General features: G+C 50.3%; 1 protein-coding gene across 3 annotated transcripts in view; it reads left to right on the top strand.

The window, feature by feature from the left end:
• Positions 1 to 9,178: 9,178 nt before the first annotated feature.
• Epha10 (EPH receptor A10) overlaps positions 9,179 to 11,497 on the top strand; it is a 34,522-nt gene continuing 32,203 nt past the window's right edge. For all 3 annotated transcript variants that reach the window (XM_060379571.1, XM_021626995.2, XM_060379570.1), the window contains exon 1: positions 9,179 to 9,851. In XM_060379571.1, the coding sequence (XP_060235554.1) occupies positions 9,746 to 9,851 (106 nt within the window). In that variant the 5' untranslated portion in view covers positions 9,179 to 9,745. The remainder of the gene's footprint in view (positions 9,852 to 11,497) is intronic.

Genomic DNA, 11,497 nt, shown 5'->3' with positions numbered 1-11,497 from the left:
AGACTGAGATCTCACCATGGTCAGCAAATTCCAGACCATCTCTGCCTACTGGGCTGTCCAGTTCCTTCTTTTAAAATATTTGACTTTTATCACAGGGTGTGGTGGCACCCGCCCTTAATTCCAGCATACAGGAGGCAGAGGCAGGCAGACCTCTGGAAGTTTGAGACCAGCCTGCTCTACACAGTGAGTTCAGCGACATTCAGGGCTAGGTAGAAGGAGCCTGTCTCAAAAAACAAACAAAACAAAACATATATTTACTTTCAATAGTGTGTGTATGTATACATACCATATATATATATATATATTATATTATAATATTATCATATAATTTACATTATCTGTTATATGTGTGTGTGTGTGTGTGCAGTACCAGCAGAAGCCAGAAAGGGGTGTCAGATCCCCTGGAGCCGGCCTTACAGCCAGTTGTATCCAGAGCATTGGAAACCAAATTTGGGTCCTCTGTAAGAGCAGTATGTATTCTTAACTGCTGAGCCATGTCTTCAGCCCCCCTTCGCCTCTCAGTTCCTTCTTGGAAGCTGGACCCATGCATTCTCGCCACACACTCTCCCCTTGCTAGCATTGGTTTGGATATTTCTATCTGGGGTAGACAGCCCTGAGTAAACCCCTGGCTCCCATTCCCTGATATTTCTAACAGTCCATGTTCCCCTACTGTAAGCATGGCAGGACCGGTGACAAGCTTCTAGCCAGTAGTGTCTGGCTGTGATGAGGGATGTTAGAGACATAATTAGGTTCTTAATTCAGGTCAGTCCAAGTTAATTAAGATAGAGATGATCCTGACTTAATAATAATGATGGTAAAAAACCTCTAGAAAGAGACTAGGAAAGAGAGTCTCTGGTGGGTTTAATGAAATCAGCGAGGCCTGGTGGCTACATCCCTGCAAGACCAGCACTCAGGACGTGGAGTTCAAGGTCATCCTTGGCTACATAACATGACTCAGTTTAAGAAAAGAAAGAGAAAAGAAGGCAGATAGGCAGGAAGGAAGGAAGAAAGGAAGGAAGGAGGAAGGAAGGAAGGCAAGAAGGAAGGAGGGGGCAGCTTTGTTGGTAAGCTCACTGGCAGTGACTTGCAGGTGTCTGAAAAATCTTGGAAGCAAGTTAAGTTCCAAAGGTGAGTTTCCATTCAAGAATGCAATCTAGATGGGTCAGGATAGACTACCGTGGCACAGCATCTATGGGGCCTTGCTAAGCTGAAAGAGAAGCCCTTCGCTTAATCTCCACACTGCATAAACTGGCCTTAGTGTACAGGCCTGTAACCCCAGCACTTGAAAGACAGAGGCAGGAGGAGCAGAAGTGTAAGGTCAAGCAGGTGGCCCATCAGGTAAGGTGATGGGGCCCATGCCTTCCATCCTGGGACTCAGAAGACAGAAGCAGGAGAATCTCTGTGAGTTTGGGGCCAGCCTGGTCTACATGGCAAGTCCCAGGCCAGCTAGGGCTATAGTATAGGATCCCACGGAACAGGAGTTACAGACAGTTGTGAGCTGTCATGTGGGTGCTGGGAATTGAACCTGGGTCCTCTGGAAGAGCAGCTTAGTGCTCTTAACCGCTGAGCTATCTCTGCAGCCTGAGGCTCTGTCTTGAAAAAAGAAAAGAAAAGAAAACAAACAAACAAACAGACAAACACCAGAAGTTTAATGTTGTTCTTGACCACATAGTAGACTGGATGACTCTAGGAGACATGTAAGAGACTGACTTTAAGGAAGAAAGGGAGGGAAGGAGGGAGAGACGTAGGAAGGAAGAGAGGAAGGAAGAAAGGAGGCAGAAGGAAAGGAAACCTGCAAACTACTGAATACCTTGACTGCAGGTCTGTGACTCCTCAGCAGGGGTCCAGCTCAGTGTGCCTGACCTGTGAGGCTAATCTTGAAGTGCACAGCATTTCAAGCCGCTGAGTCTGTGGTCCTGTGTCACACAATACTAGAAACAATCTTGTTGGTACCATCACCACTGAACACACAGGTTCGAGGTTTTTAGTCAGGAGTCCTGGGGTCTGGTCTTAGTTTGTCCGGGATTTTCTTGGACTTTGCTACCATCCTGCATCCTGTTTTGTCTCATGTAACCCAGGCTGGCCTCAAACTTTCTATGTAGCAGAGGACGATGTTGAACTTCCTTGATCTTCCTGCCTTTATCTCTGGGGTCCTAAGGTTACAAGAATGCCCCAACTACCCCCAGCTTCCCAGCCTTCTTTTTCTTAACTTTCTTTCATTTTATGTATATGAGTGTTTTGCCTGCATGCATCTATGTGTACCATGTGTGGGGGACCCATGGAAGCCAGAAGAGGGCGTCTGATGCCCGGGAACACACGTCAAGGACACTGTGAGCCAGCATATGTATGCTGGGAATGAAACCTTTGCAAGAACAGCAAGTGTTCTCAACCCCTGAGTCATCTCCTCACCCTTGCCCTGCCCTGTTATTTTTAAAAGATGTATTACTTTTTGAGTGTATTTGTGTGTGTGTGCGTATGAATATGAATGCGCGCCATGTGTGCAGTGCCTGCAGAGGCCAGAAGAGGGCATCAGATCCCCTGGAGCGGAGGTTGCTGGTGTGAGAAGCCTGCTGTGGGTGCTGGGAACTGGTCTAAGGTTCTGTGAAGAGAAGCATGCAGCACTAACCTAAGGACCATCTCACTAGCTCCAGTCTGGGTGTTTTATACAGAAACTCTTCCAACACATTCACTGTCAAATCAGCTGTAAATTATTTGCTGTTGTTAGATTCAGTTCTTACACTGAGCTTTGATTTTTCCAGTTGCAGCATTTCAATTGCATTCTTTTTTTCTTTTTCATTGCTAGAGATAAAACCTCAGGTAACACATCAGACAAGACCTCCACCACTGAGCTCTGCCCCTAGACCATGCCTTCTTTGTTCGTTTTTCTCTTTGTGCTAAGGACTTAGCGCTCTCTCTCTCTCTCTCTCTCTCTCTCTCTCTCTCTCTCTCTGTCTCTCTGTGTGTGTGATGCTGAGGAACATGTGACTTGGTGATTAGTTGTCACCCCACCAGCATCCCAATACAGCATCTTGCTGGTCGACACAGATGGGCTTCATTCTGTTACATCTCTTCTCCCTGAGCCAGTATTGACTGGATGCCCTGTCGGATTCATCTGAAAAACGCTCACAGCTAGTGTTCGGATGCCACCCCTCACCATGACCGCTGCAGCGGCTCAGACTAACGCAACTGAAACATCCAAACAAGTGGGGCATAGCCCACCTGACCACTCTCCCTCTCTTTTAAAAAAATATCTATTTATTTTTATTTTACATGTATAACTGTTTTGCCGACGTGTCTATATGCATACCGTGTGTGTGTGCCTGGTGCCGTCAGAAGTCAGAAGACAGTATCAGCTGTTTTGGAATGGAAGTTAACAAATGGTTGTGAACTGCATGCAAATGGTTGTAATTATCTGAGGTGCTAGGAACTAAATCCAGGTCCTCTGCAAGAACAGCCATTGCTCTTAACCATGGAGCCACCTCTCCAGCTCTTGGTTTTGTTGTTTGTGTTCTGAAGGATGGTTTTACTAAGTACTCCAGGTTGGCCTTGAACTCACAGTCCTCCTGTTTCTGCCTCCAGCAGGCTGGAATTACAGGGATTTGCCATCACACCCGCCTGTGCATCTCATTACACATGGGAAGTTCTTTTCTTTGACCCTTGATGCAGAAGGTCAGGGATGTAGCACGTGCCAGGATGAAAATGATTAGCCAGTCGTAATCCTTATTGATCTTGGAAACTGCAGAGGAGTCGTCTTCTCCGAGTTAGGATTGGAGCAAAAATATCCAAAGAAACCGGGGCTGTGTCAGCATCAGGAGACAGGAAAAGGAGGGAGGTGACTTAGAATTTAAAGCTAATTATCTGAGAGGTAACATACAGGTGTTCTTACTTAGAAAAAAAAAATCCGAAGTAAGGTTTCAGAGACCTGAGGATGACCCCAGCCCACTTGAACTTCTGACCCTCCTGCCTCCAAACCCAGGGACTGCCATTGCCAGTGTGCGTTACCACACTTGTCTTGTGCGGTGCTGGGGGTTGAATCTGGGGCTTTGCCCAGGTTAGGCAAGCACTCTTCCAACTGAGCCACACCCCCAGCCCGGACTCCACAATTCTTATTTGTTTGTTTGTTTATTCATTCATTCACCTGTTTATCAGGGACACAAAAGAGAAACTTTTATTCAAGTGGAGTGATAGTATAGATTAGAGAGGAGTGCACTGTTGTGACTGACAGGAAGATAAGAGGGGAGGTACTCAGGAACCCAAAATGTTCTTGGTATGTATGTTTGTGTGGGGGTTTGAAGGAAAATGGCCCCATAGGCTCATAGGGAGTGACATGGTTAGGAGCTCTGGCCTTGTTGGAGTAGGTGTGGCCTTGTTAAAGGAAATGTGTCGCTGGAGGTGGGCTTTGAGGTTTCACATACTCAAGCCAGGCATGACGTCACTCTCTCTCCTTGCTGCCTGAGGCTTCTCTAGCACTGCGTTAGCCTTCTTGCTGCCATGCTTCTCACCGTGAGGACAATGGACTAAACCTGCACTGTAAGCCAGCCCCAATAAAATGTTTTCTTATAAGAGTTGCTGTGGTCATAGTGTCTCTTCACAGCAATAAAGCCCAAAGTGAGATGGTATGTATGTATGTATGCATGCATATATGTATGTGTGTGTGATGTATGTGTGTATGATATATGGATAAATGAGTGAACGGAGATGCACGCGTGTCACGGTTTATGTATGGAGGTTGGAAGAATGTAATAAGAGCTCTCTCCTACCTTGTAGGTTCCAGAGATCAAACTCAGGCTTAGCGTCAAGTGCCTTTATTTTACATTTTGTTGGTCCAGGAATTACAATTTTTTTTTATTAATTGATATTACTCTGTTAAATGGTAACACTGTGAAATAGAGTTCCAATTCAAACAAACAAAGAAACAAACAAACAAAAAAGCATTCAGACAAACACATGTTGCTACACCCTATGCTCTGTGCTAGGGGCCAGCCAAGAAATCTGGAGGGTTGAGGCTATCAGAATCTGTTCTCATCCAACCCTAGCGGCCACAAGCCCCTTCCTCCTAGTCACACAGCTCCTTCCGCACCATAGACCCTCTCCCTGTGCACATCCTCCTATCAGAAAGCATGCGGCAGGCATATTGTCTCACAATTCTGACTTTCTTGGCAGCTTAAATTCTTACCAAAAATTAAAGCATTGCTTCTAATCTCACCCGGGTGGATGCTGAGCTAATGTGGCCAGCTTCCATCTTCCCGATACATAGACTCCTTTTTAATGCTGTTGTGTCGAGTTCATAAGCTTGCATCCTGATGAATTCACCAAGGTAAATGTCACCTCTCATACCCCTTGGCAGCTGGCCAGGTGAGTCCTGATGACACTTCTACCTCCCCAAGTCCATTTCTTTTAGACTTCTTTGCTTTCTAACCACTCATCTCAACCAGCTGTGTCTTTATCCCCCACTCCTTTTCTTCTACAAGTCGTGTGTGTGTGTGTGTGTGTGTGTGTGTGTGTGTGTGTGTGTGTTGCCTGCATGTATGCCTGTGTGAGGGTGTCAGATCTTGGAGTTGCAGACAGTTGTGAGCTGCCGTGGGGGTGCTGGGAATTGAACCTGGGTCCTCTGGAGGAACAGTCAGTGCTCTTAACCACTGAGCCAGCCCTTCTACAACTCTTTATCTAATTCTGTCTTTCCTCTTATCTCACCACTTAACCTTCCTTTATTCATTCTTTCATTCCTATTTTGACTTTAATTAACAGTGGAGTTGAATAATGCTGTAACAGAGCCTATGTGCCAAGTACCGAGTTGGACCACATACTAATCTTCGCTCCTAAAGCTGGAAGTCATGGCACATGCCAGGACTCTCAGCCCTTGTGAGATAGAGATAAGACCACCAGGAGCTCAGAGTTGTCCTCAGCTACATAGAGAATTGGAGGCCAACCTGGTCTACTCGAGACCCTGTCTAAAGTTTCTTTTTGTTTATAACTTCATTTTATTTTTACTTGTGAATCAATTACCTCAGAAAACAATTTATCTTGGGTATGTTGACAACTTTTTTTTTTTTTTTTGCCAAGGAAGTAGATAGGAAACGAATAAGGAAGGCAACGAATGAAGAAGTCCCTTTGTGGAATAGAGCTCCTTATTGCTCTGCGCTCCCGTGACCTTTCAGAGAGCAGGACTTGTCCTGAGTTTCCTTGTGTGGGGTTAGTTTTCTTCATGGAGGAGATGGTCTGCTCTGTCCAGCGCTATCCTCCCCACATCTGAGAAACCAGACAAATGAAAGTTATGCTAAAGTTGGATCTGCATCGTGGAAGACCACGTGAAATTATCTGCAGTGCCGAATCGGGTCTCACAGTCAGTACAGGTTTTATGCTATGGCCTGTTAAAACAGTGATGTAGAGGAAGCCTCTGTCCCTCCCATCGTACTTCAAGAGAGAACCTGAGAGAAATGGAAGAGAAAACAGTTGTTACCAAGTGTATTCTGGGCCCCTCATCTTTTACTTCAGAAAATAAAGGCTGCTTGGTGCCGAAAGACACCAGCCACACATGTCACAGAGTCTTGGTTAAAAACAGGAAGAGTTCAAAGTGAATACGAATATGCAGCCTGAAAATGAAGATGCAGCCAATAGAGAAGTCCACGCACAAGCAAAAATTGAAGTGTCCAGGCTGGGTACAGAACCACAGACAGAAACCCTGCCAAAGAACTCCTGGATGCTGACGGTTCAGCACCGTGGCCAGGATCCTCCGTTGGGGACCTCCCCCCTTTAGGGTCCCCTGTCCTCAGAGCTATTTCAGAGAAGGATCTAACCTTGCCTGTAGGTTGACTGGTTCCTAACACTTCCGAAGGCCATGATAAATAACAGAGAGATGGTTCAGAGTGTTGGCTGCTCTTCCAGAGGTCCTGAGTGCAATTCCCAGCAACCGCAGGGTGGCTCACAACCATCTATAATATGATCTGGATGCCCTTTTCTGGAGCTCAGGTACACATACAGATAAAGCACTCATGTACGTTAAATAAATGAATAATTAAAAAAAAATAGTGGTTTGGTTAATGGGAGTATCATCTTGAGGCATGATGGGTAGAGGCTTCCTCTACCTCGCTGCCTTCTAAGGCCACACACAGCGTTAAACCTGTAAGGACCGTGAGAGCTAATTCAACACCGAAAATAATTTCAAGTGGTCTTCCAGGATGCAGACCCAAGTTTGTCATAACTTCAACTTCCGTGTTACTGAAAGGATTTCCAAGTGTGGAAAGTCTGGTTTCACAGAGGCAGGGAGTATCTCTGGACAGAGCAGGCCATCTCCTCCATCAGGAAACCAATACTGCAGAAGGAAACTCAGGACAAAGCCCTTCCTGCTCCCTGGAAGGACACGGGGGCGCAGAGCGGTAGGGTTTTCTCACCAGGGGTTATGTGTTCTGCAGCTCTTGGAAGAGGGAGGGTCTCCCTTGGATCCGGCTGATTTGCACATGTCTGCAAACATGAGGGCCTTTCTGCTCCGATTTTATTATGTTTAAATGAATTGCTCACAGGAAGAACGAGGATTAGTTCACTCTTCTTGCTCCCCCCCCATTCCTAGGGTTTCTGACAACTTCTCCCCGGTGCATGCAACGGAGTCTCCCCACAGTCAGGAGCGTCTTGTGAGCATCCTGTGTAGCATATCCAGTTCGTATCATCCATCTGTTTGGCTCCTGAAAGATCTTCCTCACCCCCCCCGCCCCCCGTGGCTCAGGGGGAGCTAGCGTTTTTGTGTTTGTACCCAGGGTCAAAAGCTTTGGGCTGAGGTCTCTGGAGCCCATGTAAGAAGTCCCGTCTGATTCCTTACCGACTGCCAAGGGGGTAGGACCTGGCTTTAAAGGGGGGTGAGGGGGTGAGGAGTGAGGTCTCATTTTGAAATGAAAGGAGTCCTGGGTCTCTAGGCAGCTTCTAAAAATACCATCTCCCAGCGCTGGGGGGAGGGGGAGGGGCAACGGAGCGTGAGGAGAATGAAGATGGGAGGAAGGTGGGGGGGAGACAGGAGCCTTTCTTCAGGTAGGTCTTATTTCAGGGATGCAGCCTGTCTCTGGGAACCAGACGGAGGCCACACCTCCTCTTGCTTCCTCAGCGGGCTTCAGTCTCCCACAGCGTCTCACCCCAGCCCTTCCTGATGACCTTTTCTTCCCAGAAGCGAAGGAAACCAATCCCCACCCACCCACTGTCCAGCAACTGTATCTGTAGTAAGCAAGTTCCTTTGCACACGCGTGCGCGCGCGCGCACACACACAGAGAGACAGAGACACAGACAGAGATAGCACGTGAGAGCAGCTTGTGAATGGCTAGTGCTCCACGATACCATGAATAATTGCCTTTACATTCGGTGCCCAGAAGCATGGGACGGGGCAGAGACCCATGGCTCACCGAGGTGTCCTTAGCACCGAGCGCGGTCCCCGGGGAGTGTTAGCGGGAGGGGCGAGGAGGACACATCTCAGCAAAATGCACAGACACACAGAGCCCACAGCCAAGCGCCTGTGTGGCTCGCGCTCACACTCCGGGCTTCCCCGGCTGCTGTGACCCCTAAAGAGAAAGGGGCTTCGGCCCCGGTGGAAAGCCACCAGGTGGGTGGGGCTTTCTCCCCTCAAGTTCCGCTCAGAGGGTGAAGCTCAGCTGCTCCCTGCGTTCTGGAGGGTCCCCAGCCCTCGCCACCTCACCGAACGGTTAAACCGCCAGCATCCACACAAGTGACCTTCATTAAATAGAGGTCGCGTCCCACGTTTCCTTGCGGCTTCTCCAGCTCCGGCCGAACTCTTCGAGGACTGCTCCGCCTCTTTCACAGGAACCTCAGATTCCCGGTGCTGCATTTCTCGTCATTCTCCTCCTGGGGTGGGGAGAGCGGGGTGCCCGGAGGGGAACCCCAGCCTGAACGGACTGTAGACAGAGATGGTGGGGGTATGCTGCTCGTGCGTCTGGACACAACAGCAGCAAGATGCTGGGAAGCTGATTGTTCGTGCAGAATTTGCCACTGCCCCCATCTCAGCGTCCACATGGTTTCCCAGCCTCGGAAGCGGTGCTGGGAGGGTGGGACCCTGTCTCCGACTTGACCCTTTTCCCAAGCAGCTCCTGGGGACCGACCACTGCGTGTGTGTGTGTGTTTGTGTGTGTGTGTGTGATGAGTGATGAGGGCTGGGGGGTGGGGGTGGGGGAGGAGGGATCGAACCATGAAACACCGGGATCCGCAGACGCAGGAAGTAGCCAGGGGCCGGGAGACACCTCAGCTCCCCAGAGCTTGAGGTCAGGATGTCAGGCTCGGAAACCCCCTGCAAGTCCTGGGTGCTCCGGTGGCTAGCTAAGAGGCTGCAAGTGTCACCGCTTCCCCGCGGACCGCCCCTCCGTAAGCCACGCCCACAGCGCCTACTTCCCGGGACGCCGAGAGCTAAGGTTTAAGGGTCTCTGGTCCATCGACGCCAGCTTGTCTCGCTGTCCAGCAGCCCCGCAAGCGCTCAGGGCCGCCCTACCCCCACGGTTTGGAGCTCTGCGGGACCCCTTGGTTCCCCCCTCCAGCTGGGCGTTCCGCCCCTGGCCTGTGAAACCCCACCTCCTTATTCTCTGCTGCCGGGGATTGGCGGACCTCCCGCGGCGACGCCTGGCGATTGGTCCCCATGGATGATGGTGACCGGCGAGACTCCGCCCTCGGTCGGCTCTGGGGTCTGGGGGCACTGCTCAGCGGTGCTGGGCTGGCGAGGCTGGAGTCGCCGCCGCACTGACAGCTCCGTCTCTGGACGATGGAGCCTGGCCCCGGTCCACACCCGCTGCGCCTGTTCGTCTGCCTGATGCCACTCTGCCTTGCTCTGCTTCTGGGACCTGGGCGGCCCGGGACCGCCGAGGAAGGTAAGGTGGGTTGTGTCTGGGATCCTGAGATGCCAAAAAAAAAAAAAAAATAGGGAGTTGGAGGGCTAGGGGACTCGATGGAGAGGCTTGAAGCAAGCGGGCAGCAGGGCGGGAAAGAAGTAGAGAAAGGGGGAGGTTGCCTAAGCGATAGAGAAGAGATGGGTACCGAGGAGCTTAGGTCTGGAGACCTAGGAGGCTGGGGAAGAAAGAGGCTGAGTCCGAGGCAGCAGTTCAGGGGCCGGTGAGACGAACAGGCTGAGGGACTGGGGATGGGAGACGTGGGGGCGGGGAGACGAAGGGAGCAGAGAAGCCGAGGGGATGCGGCCAGACCCGAGCATGAGGTGGGATGGAGACCAATAGCGGGGGCCTGGGGAGATCGCGGGGTGGGCGGCGGGAGGCTGGGTGCTAACCGCGGGGGCAGAGTCCGGGCGCTGCCCGAAGTGCTGCCCGTGGAGCTGTCCGCAGTGCTGAATCGGGATCGAGTCCGCCGCGCGCGGTCCGCGTTGCGGAGGATCTGGGGCTGTTGGCGACGTTAGCTCCGGGAGTCTCGCCTCTGCTCACAGTCCTCTTGGAGCTGCATGCTCAGTTGAATCCAGAGGCGTGACAACCAGGTGCAGAACCCCAAGATGCTGGAGCAGACTCTGCCCGCAGGGTCTGTCCTGGCGCGGGATGGCATCTGTCTTCCAGTATGCAATTCCCAAGCACGGTCGGTGACGGAAAACCCAGCGCACTGTCCGAGGCCCTGCCCACCGTCTCGGCTGCCTCTAGAGTCAGTCCCTCTTGGAGACTCTCTCCCTTTCCTTACCACTCCAGGGAAGTAATTTTCTGAGATTTGGGGATGGCCTGGCTTCCTGTCTCTCAGCTGAAGGCTCTGCTTTCCAGACCCAGGCTTCTCTGAGCCCAGCTGACAAAAGGATATAGGCTGCTGATCTGTCACATCCTGAGGGAATAAAGTGACTCCAAGCCTTTCTGGTAGGGAAGGAGTGAAGAGAGTCATGGGTTATGTGTGTAGAGACCCATGGCCTTCTTTCAAAGGCAGTAGAGAAGCAAAGAATTCTGATGGTTCTTGTTGCTGAGTAGCCTTGCCACCTGTTTTCACCAGAGGCCCTTCGAGGCAAATGAAAAGGCTTTGGTCCCCTTCGTGTCTGGTACACTGACCTCAGATCTGAATGGATCTGGGGTGCACCCAAGAATTCCCAGATCCACTAACTTCCTCCAGCTAGCTGACAGTTAATATAATTTGGGGAATGTGAGGAGGGTGGACAGGGTCACTGGCTTCCATCCCTAATGTGAAAACTGACCTTAGAGTTATTTGCCATGGACTTGGTGGAAGGCTGGTAATGACATTCAATTCAAGAAGGAAGGAAGGAAGGAAGAAAGAAAGGAAGAAAGGAAGGAAGGAAGGAAAGAAGGAAGGAAGAAAGCCATTTCCTAATTTCCAGAATTTGTTAATGTTAACTTAAGATGGGGGGGGGGGGAGTGCAGTGTGGCTGGGTATTTTGATATAAAGAGATGAATCTGAATTGCATAAAGGGTTCCAGGGCAACTGTAATAATCCTCCCCTGAGGGCAACAAGACTCAGAGCCAGAGGAGAAGGCAACATGGCCATAGAAGCAGAGGCTGAAATCAGGCACTGAAGGTGGAGG

Source organism: Meriones unguiculatus, chromosome 3 (genome assembly GCF_030254825.1).
Source record: "Meriones unguiculatus strain TT.TT164.6M chromosome 3, Bangor_MerUng_6.1, whole genome shotgun sequence".
Taxonomy (NCBI): Eukaryota; Metazoa; Chordata; class Mammalia; order Rodentia; family Muridae; genus Meriones; species Meriones unguiculatus.
The sequence above is the reverse complement of the archived record's forward strand: the minus strand, read 5'-3'. Positions and strand labels throughout refer to the sequence as shown.